This window comes from Tenrec ecaudatus, chromosome 8 (assembly GCF_050624435.1).
Source record: "Tenrec ecaudatus isolate mTenEca1 chromosome 8, mTenEca1.hap1, whole genome shotgun sequence".
Taxonomy (NCBI): Eukaryota; Metazoa; Chordata; class Mammalia; order Afrosoricida; family Tenrecidae; genus Tenrec; species Tenrec ecaudatus.
This window is the reverse complement of record NC_134537.1, coordinates 12,520,572-12,538,865: the sequence shown is the minus strand read 5'-3', so window position 1 is coordinate 12,538,865 and position 18,294 is coordinate 12,520,572. Positions and strand designations below refer to the sequence as shown.

Here is an 18,294-nt window from a genome sequence, read left to right as displayed (position 1 = left end):
GCTCGTGCAAGCGCTCCAACTAAAGACTCGTAGTTCGTGGCTCAACTCCAGTAAGTACTGTCTGTGTACCAGGAAATGTGAGACATAAGTGTAGTGGTCACTTTTCACTCTGTAGCTATAAATTAAAAGTAAGAGAATTTTTGTAGACCCGAAATAGCGTGTACTACTGAATTAACAAAAGTTATACTAAAGTAACCTGTTTTTTAAAAAGTACATCTATACACACAGAGTTAAGCTTGTTGCTGTTGCCCTGTCTGGATTTGAAGTGTGCTGATTTATATATATATCTATATATATTTTACACACACACGCGCACACACACACACACACACACGCACTCCTAAAATGGCCTAAAGATGACATCTGTGTAATTACAGTTGCAAAATGAAGACATTTTGGAAAGAAAATTGTATCATAGTTCATGCATTTGCAGTGGATCTTTGTTCCTTTTTACTGTGGTAATTTTAGAAATGAATGTCAAGTTTGAAATTAGGTTTGTTATGTTGGGGTTTTGCTGCTTGAACTCGGCACTGGGTCCTCAAATAAACCGATGTGAATGTAGTCCCCCTCCCAACCACCCCGTGTGAAGAAGCAGCCACACCCCAACAGAATAGGAGAAAAATCTAGAACTATTTGAAGTTTATCTTTTTGTATATGAAAATTAAAAAAAACAATTTAAGAAAAACCCACCCTGTTGTGTCTTTTAGTCACTGGGTTTCAATTTCTTTATTAGAATAAAGTGGTCTCTGTAGCTCCAGGACTGTCTCAGACACCCCTGCGTCTCTCTGCTTGATATCCGTGCAGCTGTTGGGCCCCGAGTGTCGGGTCAGTCATGTCCTGTGGGGCTAGAGCCAAGCAGGGTCTCCATGTCTGCATTTCAAAAGCCCAGGGCTCTAGTTATAGTCTTTCTAAGTGAGCAGATCACATGTAACGTTGGGTACGTTCCTCCGGGATCGGTGTGTGTCTGAATCTGGTGTGTCTCTTCTGACTCTGGCCCTGTACCTTGCAGACAACCCTGTATTGGACAGGGTTCTCTAGAGAGACAAACCAGATTGCTAGTAATTATATATTTATAAAGATAGATATATAATTCAAGAAATGAACCATTAAATTATATACAGATAGATAATACAAGAAATTAACAGTTAAATTATGTAGCAGTGAGACACTAGCAGTCCTTTAAGGTTTGAGAGCTGCCAGTTGCCAGTCCCCTTCTGTAGAGAGAGCTGGGCTATATATACCCAGGCAGCAAACAGCAAGGCCGGTCCCCAACTGTCATCAACTGTCAGTCCCCAGCTCCAGAGACGAACATTCCAATCATGTGGGCTTAAAGGGACCTCAACTTACAGCGACACAGTCCACAGGTTAGGCATCCCACAGGTAGTGTACCCCTTTAAACTGAGGCACAGAACAACCAAGGTGAGGCTCACCGAGCCATTTATCCCTCTGCCCTTCAGTTAATCCTACTTGTGTTTATCGGCCAGGCTGGCACAATAAACTATAGCAAACCCTGAGCAATTTTTTTTTGTAGAGAAGCTGTTCTCCCTGACGTGGATGCTCCCAGGTCGTCACTCTCCCTGGGCTCTGTCCAGGTGTCATGGAGGAGCACAGGGCTCAGTGTCCCGGGATGTACAGCCCTTTTCCCCAACGTCGGAGATCATGCCAGACCTTGAGCCTGTGCCTTTGTATTCCTACAGCTTCTACAGAGTCCTGTGGATGATGAGGACACAAATCATGCAGGAAACAGCCCTCTGACACACCCTCCTGAATCTAGGTTCTATTCCATGATGGGTTAGACTTGTTTTAAAAATGAAAAGGAACGCTGCTCTTGTGGGGTCCTTTGTAGAGCTATCAGGACAGAATTAGGGGAGCCCCACCACAGAGCAGGGACAGCAAAGCAGCTCCCTTCTTTGGGGCTGCCGATTGCTCTCACGAAATGGAAACCTGGTTCATTCCTGAGATACAGTGATGGACTTGGTAAATGCTCTCCCGTCTATTTCGACAGTACCCCGGGTGAGAGAACTGCCTCCGAGGGCAGTTTGCCAGCTCTGTCTCTTGGAGCTACTGAGTGCATTCAGACCGCCAGCCTTTGATTTAGCAGTGGATCTCTTTCTTGACTGTTATACTACCAGGGCACCTGATGGGCATTCCCAAACAAAATTCAACTACCATCGAGTCAGTTCTGACTCACGGCCACCCTATGGGGCAGGGTATTACCTCTGGATTTCTCAGACTATTGAGAACAGTAGAAGGCTCCATCTTTCTCCATTTTAGCGCCGGTGGTTTTGAACTGGAGACTTTGTGGATCACAGCCCACTACATAACCTTTTGATGGGCACTGCTGCCTAGCAAAGGAAACAGGCAATCCGCTAGAAATCACCTCCTTTTTTTTTTTTTTTAAAGCCTTATTTGGGACAAAGCCAAGACAGACACATGGACATTCAGGTAAAGGACCCCATTAGAACAAGCCCAAGTGTTTCCTTATATACATATATATAGGTCTTTTAAAAGGACATAGGTGGTCAAGGGAAACTCACAAATGCATGGCTGGCATCAGACCAGTATAGTTACAGCTGGAACTACTGGAACAAGAATGGGCCCTAAATTGGGATACGCATGTTATGGTAGACAGAGGTGTTTACAAGACTGGTCCAGGGGCTTTCTTCCCAAGGCAGGTGAGGCATGACGACTATTCAATCCCCACCATGGTGAGCTCCATCAAGGACATACCCAGACAAGCCTGGTTCAAGGGAGACTGCCCTTCCCTGGACAGCTCAGGTGGGTGAAGGTATATACCCTTTTCAGTGCACTCTGTTCAAGGACAAGACTATCTACATGTGTGGTCAGTGTTCAGAGGGAATTCAATGGAGGCTGTCTGTATAGGAATCTGAAAAATGGATTTAGGGCTTTCACGGTCACCCATAGCCTGCTGCAAAGTGGATGCTCAGAATTTAAGTTTTAATATAATTCCCTCCTCTGATCGTGGATTTTATTTTTACAATCCTTGGATCACACAGGCTGGTGTATTCCTTTGGTGTGGACTTAGGTAACGGCTGCTTGTTTAAGACAAGCTGTTGATTATCCAGACCCTATTCTTCCTGATAGCCAGGTACCATATGCTTAATTCACTATACTTTGCTATAGGACCCATATCTTCAGCGATCATGAGGGCAAGTTTTGATGAAGGCCACATCCTATGAAATAAATAAAAGCTTAGTTTAGGGCTTATGATCAAGTGTGAGTTCAAAATCCATATATCTAAAGTTTATACACTTTGTCTACTTTAGTGACAGCATTATCAACTTCTTGAGAGTATAAGTAACCTTCGTGAGACCTTCAGTAATTCTAATGCGTGAAGTAATTCTAATACGTGTGCTGATATAGGTAATGGTATATAATTTAAAATATTAAGGGAAAATATATATGAATAATTTTTAGATTGTTCACCTCTTTAGATGACAAATCTTCAGTGACTGGTCCCTATTTAAGAAAACAATGATCATTAGACACAATGCCCGTTACTGCTTCTTACAGTAACAATGGGTGTACTTGGTCCGTGGCTGGTATTTGCTGGCGTGGAGAGAGACCAGCTTTGAATCTTTCCCATGGGGTTGACTGCCTTTTTATTCACCCCTTCCAGGAACTCCTTGAAGAGCCATGTTTACTGGAGGAAGAGCCTTTTGTTTAGAAACCCGTTACATCTTTGGCCCCTTTTGCTCTTTCAAATTCAGAAAGCTCACCTTTCATCAATCAGTGTCCCTAATGACCTATAGGGAATGGGAGGAAGATCAAAGACTGACATTTTTGGAAGGATGAACTTGGAGCTAGAATAGCTGGAAGGTTAGACCTTAAGGGTCACCTGAGATCCATTAGCAAGTACTCCTTTCACTGAGAGATGGGTTTGTTTTGTCTTAAATATTTTATTTTTGAAAATACAATGTAAAAACAGCAAAGCACACTCATTCAACATTACGTTCAGTGATATTTTGTACAGTCTTCATGTTGTACAAGCATTCTCATGTTTTCTGTTCACGCTTCAATCCCACCAACGTCTCCCAGCCTTCACACCTGTGCTTTAGAGCAGGGACAGGGAAACTTTTTTTCCTGCCAAGGGCTATTTGGATATTTATAACTTAATTTGTAGGCCATACTGGCCAAGCATTTAATTAACTCACCCCTCGTGTGAAGGCCCAGGAGCCCCGCTGGTGTAGTAGTTACATGCTGGGCTGCTAACCACAAGGTCAGCAGCTCAAAACCACCAGCTGCTCCAAAGGAGAAAGAGGAGGCTTTCTACTCTCGGAAAGAGTGACAGTCTCAGAAACCCACAGGGGCAGCTCTGCCCTGTACTCTAGGGTCTCTGTGCGTTAGAATTGTCTTGATGGCCGTGGTTTGGTTTGGGGGTTATGTGTGGCCCGTGGGCAGGAATCCCCCCACCCCTACTTCAGTCCATTTTGACTGAAACGCTTTTCCAAAAAGAGTTCCACGCTTAGGGGTGATGATCTTTTTGCGCTAAATTAATTACCTTTTAGTTTAAAGGTTATTTCAGGGCATAGTTTCACTTGAAACTCATCAAGATACCCTACACTCTGGCTGATAGAAAGCAGTTGCGTCTATACCAGCAAGGTGAAAAAGGGCTCAGGGGCCGCCCGCTCAACTTGCCCTCTTTAGCCCCTCCCTTACGTCTTAAGCACCCCAATGGGACACTACAAGGTTCTGAACACAGATCCAAAACGGCTAGTTCAAGCTTCATTTTACAGGCAGGTTGCGCGTACTTCCATTTCTGACCACTTGGGGGCACGTGTGCGGTGCGCTGTTCTCTCCAAGAGAGTATTTTCTTTTCTTGTGACCACTGTGGATGCGCACCGCAGAACCGACCCCAATCCAAGGCTTCCTGCGTTCTCCACAACTCGTGCTTGCAGGGGACAGAAACCGTTCAACGAATGCGGGCGTTATTGGAAGGACGCTGGGGAAGCGCGCGCCCGTGGGCCTGTGAGCCAGTGGTACAGCACGCAGAACCCTTCATCGGTGCTGCTGCGCCGCTTCGGCGGGCGCTCAGTGCAAGACCAGGCGCTCCTGCTGCTCCTCTCCCGAGCGAGCGAGCAGGAAACAAACCTTTGTACCCGGAGAGAGGCCCAGACCCCAACTCCCTGGAAAGGACCAGGGCGGACATGGCAGTCATGGGAGACCCAGTCCAAAACCCAACCCAAGCCCAAACACTGCCATGAATTTGAGGACCCTTAGTGGCTTAACTATGGTTCCAAACCACCTGCAGCCCCGTGGGAGGAAGACGAGGCTGTCTACTCCTGTAGCGAGTTAGTTACCCGCTTGGAACCCCACAGAGGCAGTTATACTCCGCCCTCTAAGGTCGCCTTGAGTCCCCATGGGCTCCAAGGCTGAGAGCGAGCGAGCCACCAAGGATCTGACTTAGATCTTACAAAATGTCTTCGCAAGAGACATTGGGGGTGAGGAGGGAAGGCACGAAGTCCAACGACTGTCGAAACAATGCCTACCGTTCCCGGGTTGGTGGTTAGAACTTGCCGCTGGGAGTAAGCCTCATCCCTGCGGGGAAACTTCTTCAAAGTCGACGGAGGAAGCCAAGAGAGGGGGCTGCAAAATAGTGGGGGTGGAAGAAATATGTCTGGGGGGCGTTCGGTAATCCAGATTTCCCATTTCAGAGAAAGCAAAAGTGGAGATGACTGCAGTCAGCATCTCACATTTCTAGCACACTTGACCCGACCCTTTCACCTGAGTTCTCTTCATCACCGTTCAAAAGGGAGGAAACGACCCCGGAGAGAAGCAGCCGCTAAGGATGCCCAGTGGTGGAGTGCAGCCACGGTCCTAGGCCACCGTGGAGTACGATCTTGGGACGCACAAAGGTATTTGTAAGAGGCTTAGGAGCCGGCTGCCAGGAAGACGTCCAACGTGGCCCAGGTGTGGGGGGCAGACCCGAGTTGGAATCTTGGCCCCGGAAAGCTCCATGACGTCACAGCAGTCTAACCAAGCACATGGTTTCATCCCCCATGAACTGGGAAGCAAGTCCCGGGATTGTACATACAGTGACCGACTGCTTCCGGGAAGATTCTTGAATCGCCATTGAGTTCATTCCAATGCCTGGGGGCCTGCAGGAGCGGGCAGAGGGGCCACCAGGGGCTCCCAGGGCTTCAAACCCCGACAGGAGCAGAAAGCCCGATCTCTCTCCCGCACAGCAGCTGCTCCGTTCCTACTGCCGGCCCAAGTGGTCACACTCTGTGCCTCGAGGGCCTGGGGAACCTTGGGGCCGTCCCACCCTGTCTCCTGGGGTCATGGTTGGCTCAACAGTAGTGAGTTCAAGGCCAGCTCAGTCCAGTGGGGAAAGGGAGAGGGTGGTAGCGCCTGGGAAGCTGGGGTGGCAGCAGGAGGCGCGCGGGACCATAGGGGAGAGTTGCGCGTGCGCTCTGGGCCTCCAGCGTCTCCCGGGCATCTCCTGCTGTGCGGTGACTCCGGGCTGAGTGTGTGCCAGGCTGTGCAGGTGACTCCTGGCTGCGACTGGGTGTGTGTGCGCGCGCGCGCGTGTCAGGCTAGCGACTCCGGGCCGCGACAGTGTGTGTGTACATATGTATGTGTGTGTCAGGCTGTGCGGGCTGCGACTGTGTGTGCGCGCGCGTGTGCCAGGCTGTACAGGTGACTCCAGGCTGCGATTGTGTTTGTGCGCGCGCACGCCCGTGAGTCCGTGTGCGTTTGTGTCTAGGGTGCCCCGCTGCGACTGTTGTGTATGTGTGTGCGCGCGCGCGCGCGCGCCTAGATGCCCGACTCACGATTGGCTGTTAGGCGTGTGTGTGTGTATGGGTGCGTGCCTAGGTGCCACGCTCACGATTGGCTGCTCACGATTGGCTGTTAGGCGTGTGTGTGGGTGTGGGTGTCTATGGGTGCGTGCCTAGGTGCCATGCTCACGATTGGCCGTTAGGCGTCAGGCATGCGCGCTGGGCAAAGCCGGTACCTCGGGGAAGATGGCTGCCAAGGGCTTTGCTTCCCGCCTGCGAGGCCCGCGGCGTTTTTGGGGTAGCTTCGTGGCCGGGGCCGCCGTGGGTGCGGCGGGAGCGGGACTCGCGGCCCTGCAGTTCCTTCGGGGTCGGAGCGCCGAGGCGGCGGCGGCGAGAGAGCCGGACGGTAAGGCTGCTGCCCGCTGCCCTGCCCGCCCGGCCTCGCGCGCGCCCAGCCCTTCCCGGGGGCTCCTGGTCCCGGCGTGACCCCCACTCCTACCCTTCGAGCACCCTCTTCCCCCAGGCGGGTTCGTGCGCGATGTGGTTCTGTTCGCGCCCTCCCCGGGTGTGAGCGCCCCAAGAGTTGAAACTACGTCTGCTTCGTTCTCCATCACACGCTGGCACAGAGCCTGGTGTATGAAATCCAAACTCACTGCCCGCTGCTGAGTCAGGTTCCCACTCCAGTGACCCTGGAGGACAGAGTAGACCCGGCCCTGTGGCTTTCCGAGACTGTAACCCTAAGGGAGTAGAAAGCCAACAACACACACACACACACACACACACGCATGCGCGCGCCTCACACAGCGTTAGCAGATGAGAGCCCCGGAGTCGCAGAGGTTATCGTGCTCACCAACTCCCCTGAAGGTCTGCGATTTGGAGCCCCCCTTTCCCCAGAGGAGAAAGCCGAGGTGCGCTCCGCCCTACAGATGTAGGTCCACAGAAGCCCTCTGGGGCAGTTGTGCATCAGTGTGTCACCTGGAGTGGAAAGTCACTTCCAGCAGACGACCTCAATTACCTCCTCCCTTTGTCATCGTTCAGATGAAGAATACCAGCTGGCCCTTCTTTCAAAGTATCTCCATCCTCCAGTTTCCAAGGGTCCATTATCCTGGACTGTGAATGCTGCCCATTTCTTATGCTTTCTCGGATAGGCTAATCTCCAGATGCCAGCCTTTGGAAACTTGGCATTTAGCAAGAGAGGTGTGCTGATGGGTTGAAGATAGGAAGAGGCATCTACAGGGGGAAACTGACGCCGGTTACATCTGGACTGGGCTACTCCCAAGGTGGTGTGGCAGCGCAGTGGGTTAAGTGGCAGGCGGCGGCTCACTGTAAGGCCAGGGTGGAGGTGTGTGTGTGGTTGTGGTGCTACACACTCACCAGTGCTTGGGTGCAGTACATTAAGAGCGAGGGTCAAGGAATAAGGGCCTTTTAAACGGCTTACAATGTCAAGGCCCCCACACTCGCCTTAAACCCTAATAAGTAGTTCTCTTCCATTCAGTTGTATTATCGAGTGCTAGAGTTTTCCTTAGAATACTGTTTTTGTGAACACCATTTCTTTTTTATTCATTTTATTGGGAGCTCTTACCGATGTTATAACATTCCACAATTCAAATTGCTCAAGCAAATAAAAATTGTACAGTTGCTACTAAAATCAGTTTCAAAACATTTTCTTTCTTGAACTCTGATATCGGCTCCCCTTTAGCCCTTCCCTCCCCCACCCTTTCCCCCCAGGAACCCTTGTTATTGTTGTAGATTATTATTAATATTCATGTATATGTTTTTTTCACTTATAATTCTGTTATTTGTTTCCCTTGAGTGGAGCATTGCTATCAGCTCCTCCTTGTCTCCGTCCCCCACCCATCCCACCCGCTGTCTTTCTATAGGGTTGTCTGTGCTGGCATTCCTGCATCCAACGATCTTACTTGTACTCTTGGACATACATAGGTCTAACAGTATGAGTGGGTGAAACATAAGCCTTAATAGTAAGGGGAGGTAGTATAAAGAACCAGAGGGTAGTTATGGGTTCATCAGTGCTGTGCCACAGCCTGACTTCCTCATGCCCCCGCACCGCACCGTATAACCCCCTGTGAGGGTCTGTCCAAGTGTCTTGCAGGTAGGCTTTGGGTCTCCATGCTCGTTGCCCACGCTCCTTTACATCCATTTGATTGCTTGTCTTTGAACTTCTGATACCTGATCCCATCGACACCTCATGATCACACAGGCTGGTGTGCTGCTTCCATGTGGGCTTTGTTGCTTCCCTGCTGGGTGGCTGCTTGTTTGACTACAGCCCTTCAAGACCCCAGATGCTGTGTTTGTTAATATCCCGGCACCATCAGCTTTCTTCACCACATTTGCTTAGGCACCTGTTTTGTCTTCAGCGATGTGTCGGGACGGTGAATATCAAACAGTGCCACATTAGGACCATCCGTTCTTGTACTTGGGGGTGATTTTAGTAGAGCCCTAAGGTCCATCTGCTTCCTCATTAAATTTACATATGTGTAATGTATAGACAAATACACCTGTATTTATATATTTACATATCTACATTTACACACACACACAGTATATACTTGAGTATAAACTGATCCGAATATCAGCTGAGGCACCTAATTTTACCCCAAAAACTACATAAAATATGTGCTGAAAACTTGGCTTATACTCATGTATAAACTATATATATATATATTTGTTTTTTTCTTCTTTCCTCCTGCCCCACTATTATGCTTACCCATTGTCCACCTCTCAGTAATTCCTCTCAGTCACTTTTCTACTCATCTAACCGGACCAGGAAAGCTAAACCTTTCCCACTGTCAATTTTGTAACCCTTGTTGTTCCCCTGTCCCTGTCATTGTTGGCTCACCACTCACCTCCCCTGCCTCCTCCCCTCCCATGCCCCCCCTGCCCCAGAACTGTCCATTCCATTGCTGTCTCCATGGGGTTGCTTGTCCTGCCAATTTTATACAGTTAACACCAGAGAGAGAGAGAGAGAGAGAGAGAGAGAGAGAGAGAGAGAGAGAGAGAGAGAGAGAGAGAAAACCCATATAAATTGTTCAAAGTCTAACTGATGTCCTGACCCAGAGTAGATTTCTCCACGACATAGTGGGTAGGCCCTCCGATAACCCCTCAGCCCAATCTCCTTTTCCGTCAGGGTTCCATCGCCTGGGATCGCTTACCCAGCAGCACTTTAAATCCTCAGCCCACCTGCAGCTCCCTGTTGCTCTTCTTGCAGCCAGGGGTGGAGCCATCTAGTGACCCACCTCCCCCAGCCCTTCTTTAGACTGTCGGTGTGACCCCCTTGTGAGTAACCCCTAACCAGTTTGGGTGAGGTGCCACATGCTGGCCCCAGAGTCAGCAGTCTACATTCGGGGTTTCTCAGGGACTTGGGGCTTCCCGCCTATCACCAGTCTGTTACACCCTCTTTCTGGTTTGCCCACAGGTGGGCCCCTCAGACCGGCCACCACTCTCCGAGCTGTGTCTTCAGGGCCGTCCTCTGTCGCACTGTCCTCTAGGGACAGGACGTCCTGTCCAGAGCTGAGTGTGTACACAGTTGCTTGTGGGAGGCCGAGAGGTTTGGGACTCTGATGTGCAAGACCAGTAAGATCAGGTCCTTCTCCCCAATTGTAGGCACAGCTACCCATTGGCTTGCTGTTCTCTGTGCCTTGTAGCAGTGGTTCTCGACCTTCCTCACGCCGCGACCCTTTCACACAGTTCCTCCTGTGGTGACCCCCAACCATAAAATGATTTTCATTACTACTTCATAACTCTAATTTTGTTATGTATGAATTGTCATGTAAATATCTGGTATGCAGGATGTATTTTCATTGTTATAAATTGAGCATCATTAAATCTAATTAAAGCATAGTGATTAATCACAAAAACAATATGTAATTCTATATTGTGAAATATTTATTTCTAATGACAAATCAATGAAATGTTGTCTGGAAGCATGGTGTAGCCTGGGTCACAGTCTTCACACCGGCTACTCATCTGTGGATGTATCTGCATGTGGATGGACCCGCCTGGAGACAATAGAGAAGCGGTGTCTCATTTCCTAAAGACGATGGTCTCAGGCGACCCCTGTGAAAGGGTCCTGCTACCCGCAAAGGGGTCGCGACCCACAGGTTGAGAACCGCTGCCTAATAAGTAATGCCGCCTCCTGGTTGGTTAAACTCTTGAGCTCGTCCTTTATAAATCTCGTCCTTCCCCTTTTTAAAAATAATCTTTGATTGCTAGTAAGAGTTACTGATTTGTGTTTTTATTTTGCTTCCCCCCGCTCCACTTTTAGGTTCTGAGGAAAAGGCTCTCTTGGGACAGTTTGGATTTCCTCTCACTGGGACGGAGACCCAGTGTTACAGCAATCACGCCTTGTCTTATGATCGGGCCAAGCGGGTGCCGAGATGGGTTCTTGAACACATATCCCAAAGCAAGATAAAGGGTAGGTGACTAGGGGGGAAGCAGACACGAAGGCATTGACGTGTCCAGCATTGAGCGCAAGTAGGGTTATTATTGATAATATCCTCAACCTTTTCCCCATCATGGCTCATGACGACATGAAAACGGTTCACTGGGTAGGCGGACCTGTTGGCCGTCGGCGAGCCCTGGGTCCTTTCCAGCTGTCTCGGGAGCCGAGAGAGAATCCCTATCTTGGTGTATCAGTGGGGTGGTGCCCAATATTGCTACTAGGAGCACCATTTACTTGTTACTTCAGCATTTATCAGAGTGCTGTGTGGCTGGTTCTGTGCATCAGTGACTAACATAGCTGTCTGGAGGCTCAGTGGCAAAATGGCCAAGCGCCCAGGTGCTCACCCAGGTTGGCAGTTCAAAACCACTCAGCTGGAGAAAAAGACTTGGCCATTTGCTTCCATGAAGTCATGCACTGGGGCCATAGGAGGTCCGTTTGAGTCTGAATTGGCTCCGTGGCTCTCAGCGTTAGCCACAAGGTAGATACAGTCCCTGCTTCCATGGTGGTGTCCACTGGAGGGAGGACGTATTGTACAAACCATCCTGAGTGTGTATTATACTTGGTGGTCGTTACTGTAAAAGAAAAGCGATTGGAAATTGGGATAAAGACAGTGAAGTCAAATAACACACACACACACAAAACCCTGACAACTGGATACAATCAATAACATCATGGTAAATGGAGAAAAGATTGACATCATAAAGAATTTATTTTTTTTCTGGATTCATAACACTCATGGAAGTAGAAGTTAAGAAATCATTTGACGTATTGCATTGGGCACATTTGCCCCAGAAATTTAAGTGTTAGGCACCCAAGATGTGCCTGACCCATCAGATGATACTTAAAAAAAATCATTTTATTGGGGGCTCATACAGCTCTTATCACAATCCATCCATATGTGCATTGTGTTGAGCACATTTATACATTTGTTGCTGTCATCATCCTCAAAACAGTTTCTTTCTATTTGAGCCCTTGGTATCAGCTCCTCATTTTCCCTCTCCCTCCTCCACCCTCCCTTCCTCATGAACCCTTGACAATTTATAAACTATTATTATTTTTTTCATGTCTTACGCTGTCTGATGTCTCCCTTCACCCACTTTTCTGTTGTCCATCCCCCTGGGAGGGGGTTATATGTAGACCATTGTGATCAGTTTCCTCTTTCTCCCTCCACCTTCCCCTTACCTGATGGTACTTTTAATCACCTCTTATGCACATAAAAACTGGACTGTGAATAAGGAACAAGGGGAAATAATTGAAGCATTTGAATTAAGGTGTTGGGAAAAAATACTGAAAGTACCAGAGACTGCCAGCGGAAGAAATAAGTCTGTCTTAAAAGAAATCCAGCCAGAATGCTCCTTAGAAGCCAGGATCCTTGGCAAGATTGAACCTCATGTACTTTGCACACGTTAGTAGCAGAGACCAGTCCCTGGAAAATGATACCATGTGTGGCGAAGTAGCAGGTCCATGTAAGAGAGGAAGCTCCTCGGCGTGACACGGTGGCTGCCCTAGTGGGCTCAATCACAACAGTAGGAGGACCACGTAGGACGGGGCCACGTTTCGTGTTGGACGTAGGGTCGCTATGCGTTGGAGCTCAGTGGACGGCACCTAACCGCAACCGTGCGGTGAAGAATGTGAGGCGAGATTGCAGCCGGAGAACCTGCCTTTGATTTAGTGGCGCTTCGGAGAAAGTGATCTGAAGGGGTGGGCATGGTGGGCAGAGGCGGTGAGTGGGCCAGGGGTCGTGGTCAAGAGCATCCTCGTCAGGAAAGGGGGCCCTCCTTCCCAGCAAGCCGTGCATATGCCATTTTCCACATGTGCCGCGGTGACCGAGGGCTTGAGGATTCTTACGGTGTTCTTTGCTCTACATTGTGTCGGCCCCAGTGTGGAGGAGAGTTTTGGTCCTCTAGGGAACTGGAGGAAGGCCAGAGTGGCTGGAGCTTAGTGAGCATGGGGGATGTGATACCAGACGAGGCTGGAGACGCATGCAGGCGTGTACATCTGTTCATGACATGATCAGGGTGGAGCCTGTGATGGAAGGCGGCCAGGCTTTGGTAGACTATCAAATTGGCTTCTGGAGAGATTATTCCGATTGAAACTGGTTTGTTTTTTTTCCTGTCCCTCCCAGCCCTCACCATAGTGAGCATGCCTGAGCTCTACCTGTTTCGTGCTTGGATGTCTTGGCATTTATGAGGGCTACCAGTTAGTGAATTTTTTTTAACCCATTTTCAGTTGGGATATTTTTAGAATCGATTTCCAGGAGCTCGTTTTATAAGGAATACGGCCTTTCCCCGTCGTTGTGCGTTTTATTACCAATTTGCCATCGGTTTTCTCATTTCGTTCCAGTCTGTAATTAATTGGATTCTTCCCTATAGCCACAAACGATCTGCCCTTGGCTTTACTTAGTTTTGCCCACGGTAGGTTGTCTCCTGGGTAGACCCTCCCCACAGTCAGCAACATCTCTGAAGGGCTGCACATTTGGGAAAGGAGAGCCAGAATGTACCCACCCGCCCATCGTAAAGGACTCCACCAAAGGTACCGAGTGGAGCAAGAGCGAGAGGGGCGAGAAGAAGCCTGACCTCCAGTAGTTGAGGCCACAGGCTAGTCCAAATCCGTATAGCCTGATAGAGGAAGCCGCCTTAAACCATGAACTTGGAAGAATGCTTTCGCTGAAACTCTTCAGACCCCAACCGGAGCACATTCCTGGACAGCATTTTCATCCTGGGCCCTTGGAAACCCCCATGAGCCCAAGGCAACCGCACACCCAAAGCAGTGACACCTGCAGCCTTGGCTCATGACAGTTCTTCTGCGCTGGTAGTTATTTCGTAGGAAGCTGTTATAACTAGCTGGCTACCAGCCGCTTGGGAGTTCCCGGGTGGAGGGAATGGTCAAGGGTTAGACCACCAGCCAAGAGGTGAGGGGTTGGGACCCACCAGAGATGCCTTTGGAAGACAGGTCTGGCAGTTTGCTTCCCAGAGGTCATGGCCATGGGCACCCCAGGGGAGCAGGTTGACTCTGCATACCCGGGTTGCCTTGAGCTGGAATACAAGACAGGATTCGAGTCTTCGCTCTGTACCTGAGGGTCTGACGGCTTTAAGCTTTTCTTGGCAGAATGAAATTGCCAGTAGCCTTGGGGACTTCGTTGAGTAGCATTCTGAGGGTATTCCATGTGTCATAATTTTTGTGGCACCCCCAGGTCTAGCTCGATGACGATGGCCATTGTATTAGAGTTTGCTGCTGTCCTGTCCTCCGTCTGGAGGAACTTGTAGAAAATCAGTAAACAGTGAGATTTCTCCTCCCGTCTGGTACTCAGATGCCATATATACTCATGTATAGGCCGAGGTTTTTCAGCACATTTTTAATGCAGTTTTGGTGGTAGAATTAGGTGCCTTGGCTGATATTCGGGTCAGCTTATACTCGAGTATCTATGGTACTCTGTTTCATGAATTTGGGGAGTGAGCTCCTAGCTTAAATGCTTTGTCCTTGGCCAAAGAGGCAGTAGGCAAGCTATCTGAGACACCCCCCCCAACCCCCACCCCGGCTGTGTCTTCCCAGGACAAATTGTTTTGTGTCTATATATATCCATTATTTGAGTATGTACAAACATGGCCAAGTAGAGCGGTTGGAAATCTAATACGTGGGAGTCTTTGGAATTGTCTATTTAGTAACCGAACTTTTAACGCAAGCCCAGTATTGATTGATCACTGTTTTGACTTGAACACCAGAGAGGGGGTTTCTCTATTTCGCTCGCAGAGCCAGGACCAACATGGTGTGAGGTGGCTGTGTGGTGTGCAGAGCATGCTTTCCAGGCCAGCTGGAGTGTCGGAAACATCCCAGGAACACGGGATGTGCGCACAACCCCGAAGTACTAGCTGCCTGGAGAGATAGGAGCCCGCTGCCAGCGGCTTGCCCTGCTTAGAGAACGGATCTGGTTGTGTGTCCGCTGATAACTGACCCCTTTTATGTGTGTTTCTCCAGGTGACGCAGACAGGAAACACTGTAAATTCAAGCCTGATCCCAACATCCCTCCCGTCTTCAGTGCCCTCAACGCGGACTATCTTGGCAGTGGGTGGTCACGAGGACACATGGCTCCTGCAGGAAATAACAAATTTTCAACCGTAGGCATTATGGCAGGGGGTGAGGGGGTGGGCGGGGAGTGAGACGGGAGGGGTGGTCTGTGCCTATCGCAGAATTTGGACTTTTCAAAACCTAGGACTCACGCCAAGCCAGCTGGTGAATTTCCCTGGTTATTTCCTCATCTCTCTCCCGACTTCGATGATGATTATTTTGATCAATGTCGAGATATGTTTTAAAGAGGCTCAGCAAGGAACCTCATGAAAGAAAGGGCCCCTGGTGAAGCAGTGAGTTAAGTGTTGGGCTGCTGACCCCCGAGGTCAGCAGTTCAAAATCCCCAGCTGTTCCAAAGAGGAGACTCTCTACTCCTGCAGAGATTTACCCTTGGGAACCCCGAGGGGCCGTTTGCGGGCCTGTTGGGTCGCTATGAGTCAGAATTAACTTGAGGATCCTGAATCAACTCACTAGTTGGGGTTGTTTTTTAAAGCCAGGAAAACCAGAAGGAAACAGGAAAAGAGAACTGAGGAGCCACTGGTCGCTGAAGCCGTCCCCACTCCGTTATATTTCGGAAAAAAAGAATACCGCAAACACATTTTGAGACACTTTCTGTATATATGTAAAAACCTGTATTTGATGCTCGATACAATTGATGAATGGATTGTTATGAGCAGTAAGAGCGCTCAATAAAATGACCTTTAAAAAAAAGAAAAATCTACCAGTCTAAAAAAAAACACCTGTTTGTCAAGGTGTAGGCATAAACACTTAATTCTAAGTAGATTGCCCGGGAGCATGTATCCTCTAAGAATTAGAGTATTTGTATGAATGACAGTAATATACCCTCACATCCAACAAGTGAGTACAAATGCATTTTTGTATATTTGTACGATAATCTTACCAAGCATGTGATGGATAATTGGATTTCCCAAATTGTTCCAATTATGACCCTGATAGCTGTTTTTGACTTAGAACCCAATGAGAAGTCATATTACATCTTAGTTGCCATGTCTCTCCATTTTTCCTTAATCTGGACTAATTTCCCAGCCCCAGAAGGGAGGAGCTATCTTTCATGAGCTCATGTATAATTGGGGTGCAAGGCGTGTCCCGCAGTTTGGATTTGCTTGTCTCCTCATTACTAGCAGATGCAGACGGGTCATTTGGGGCCGGGCACAGGGCAGTTACTGTTGTGTTCTTCTCACGGCCTCCGGACAGCTTTTCCGTTCCCGGTAGTGCCCGCTTGGGTCCCTGGATGAAGGTGTTGATCAGAACCATCCAGTGTAAAACATTTTTATTTACCAAAAAAAAAAAATGTGCAAATTGAATTTAGAGTAAATATGCTATAATCCAAAAACTCAGTGCCTTTATCACCCATTAATGATTTATGTCTCAGTGGTTGATAATTATAAAATGTTGAATTTTCCTAATTTTATGCCTTTTTATAGCTAGCATTCTGTAAAGAGCCTTCCCTTCTCTGTTCACCCCTTTTATTTTATGGACTGGGTTCATAATTTTTAAAAATATATATTTTAATGCAATGTGTTGTAGTCTGTTATTGTCAATATTTATTTTTTATTCTTCAGATAACCCCTTATCCTAGGTCCTGTGTCTTCCTGGCACTCATTAGCCTTCGAGTGCCCCCTTTCTTGCCCAACAAAATACTTAGCCTCACCTTGTATTTTCCCTGCCCCTAGAATCTGACATGTCCTTAAGAAATTCTGGCAGTCTTAGTGGAGATGGTGTGGTTACCTATTTGGTATGTTAGCTGCAGGGTCGGCAGTTCAGAATTACCCGTGGAGTATTTCTACCTTACCCTATAGGGTCGCTGTGAGTTGGAATCAACTGGGTGACAGTGAGTTTGGTGAGTAACCTGCTGGCATCAGGTGGATTCTGAGTCATCGTGGCCTAGCGAGGGTTCCCGAGGCTGTGTTTGAAGTCATGACAAGAGCAGATGGCTTCAACACTCTCTTAGGGAAAGGCTGGTGGGCGCCAACCTTGCCTGAGTAGTCAGACATGACCCAGTGGTGCCATCTGGGTACTCAGGGGGTCTATTGTTACTGGAGCGCAGTCCCTCTATTTCATTTGTCATTGGCTCGCTTCTTTCTGCTGGTTGGTTTCCCATCTTTCTCATGACCCAGGCCATCCGATGCTCTGAGGCTCTGTGACCTACAACCAATGGATTCTCGTTTCTGCCTCTCGTAGTCCTAATTTCCGAGTCTCTGGTAGTGCACTGTGGCAGAAAGGTCGGTGGTTCAAACTTCCCATGGACTCCAGGGGAGAAAGCTGTGAAGGTTTCAGCCTGGGGAACCAGGTGGGCATGTTCTCCCTGCCTCACACGCTCTCTCTGATTTGCAGTCGATTCAGCGGCAATGTTTGTTTCCCTAGTGCTGATTGAGGTCAGGTGCTTCCTGGTTTTGTTTTTTTTTTAGTCAGCTGTATCGGAGGAATAGAAACTGGGTGAAGGCTCTCCTTTTTCCCGGGCTATGAGCGAGAAAAGCATCACGCATCATTTATTATTTGACCTCTTGGTGAATGTCGTATTCAAGGTAGTGGTTATCAACCATGGGTGCCCATCATGATTACCTGGGGCAGGGTTGAAGAATCCTCATGCCTCGACCTGTAATCCAAGCCAGTGACGTCAGGAACTCCTGAGAAACTGGGCAGCATTAGCCACCCAGTGGAGCAACTGAACGCGATGAAGTGAAACGGTGTTTTAGTTATGAGTCAGAAGTGTGAGATGGATGCAAACCAAAAGAAAAAAAAACCTAGGCTCACTGCTGATTGTCCCTTCCGACCCACAACGGCCCCGTATGACTGAGCGGGACGTCCCCTTTGGGTCCCCAGTTGGTGAATGTTGATGGAAGCAGACTGCTTTCCAGGAGCAGCTAGTGGGTGTGAACCGCCAAGCTCTTTAACCACGGTCGCACCAGGTGGTTCCAGCGCTTGGTGGTTGCCTGGTGGTCAGAGAGCAAGGAACTTTTTATGTCATTTTCAACTCCTGTGCTTGCCCGCACCCTTAAATTCCTGACT

At 48.7% G+C, this 18,294-nt stretch overlaps 1 protein-coding gene and 1 non-coding gene across 2 annotated transcripts in view; both read left to right on the top strand.

The window, feature by feature from the left end:
- Positions 1-1,545: 1,545 nt before the first annotated feature.
- On the top strand, positions 1,546-1,749 carry LOC142455747 (small nucleolar RNA SNORA73 family). The gene has a single exon (XR_012785886.1). It is a non-coding gene; the product is annotated as a small nucleolar RNA SNORA73 family (small nucleolar RNA).
- A 5,218-nt stretch (positions 1,750-6,967) lies between these two features.
- Positions 6,968-18,294, top strand: part of EXOG (exo/endonuclease G) — a 33,885-nt gene continuing 22,558 nt past the window's right edge. Inside the window, exons 1-3 of the mRNA XM_075556036.1 lie at positions 6,968-7,146; positions 11,023-11,172; positions 15,175-15,314. Coding sequence (XP_075412151.1) covers positions 6,987-7,146; positions 11,023-11,172; positions 15,175-15,314 — 450 coding nt within the window. The 5' untranslated portion in view covers positions 6,968-6,986. The remainder of the gene's footprint in view (positions 7,147-11,022; positions 11,173-15,174; positions 15,315-18,294) is intronic.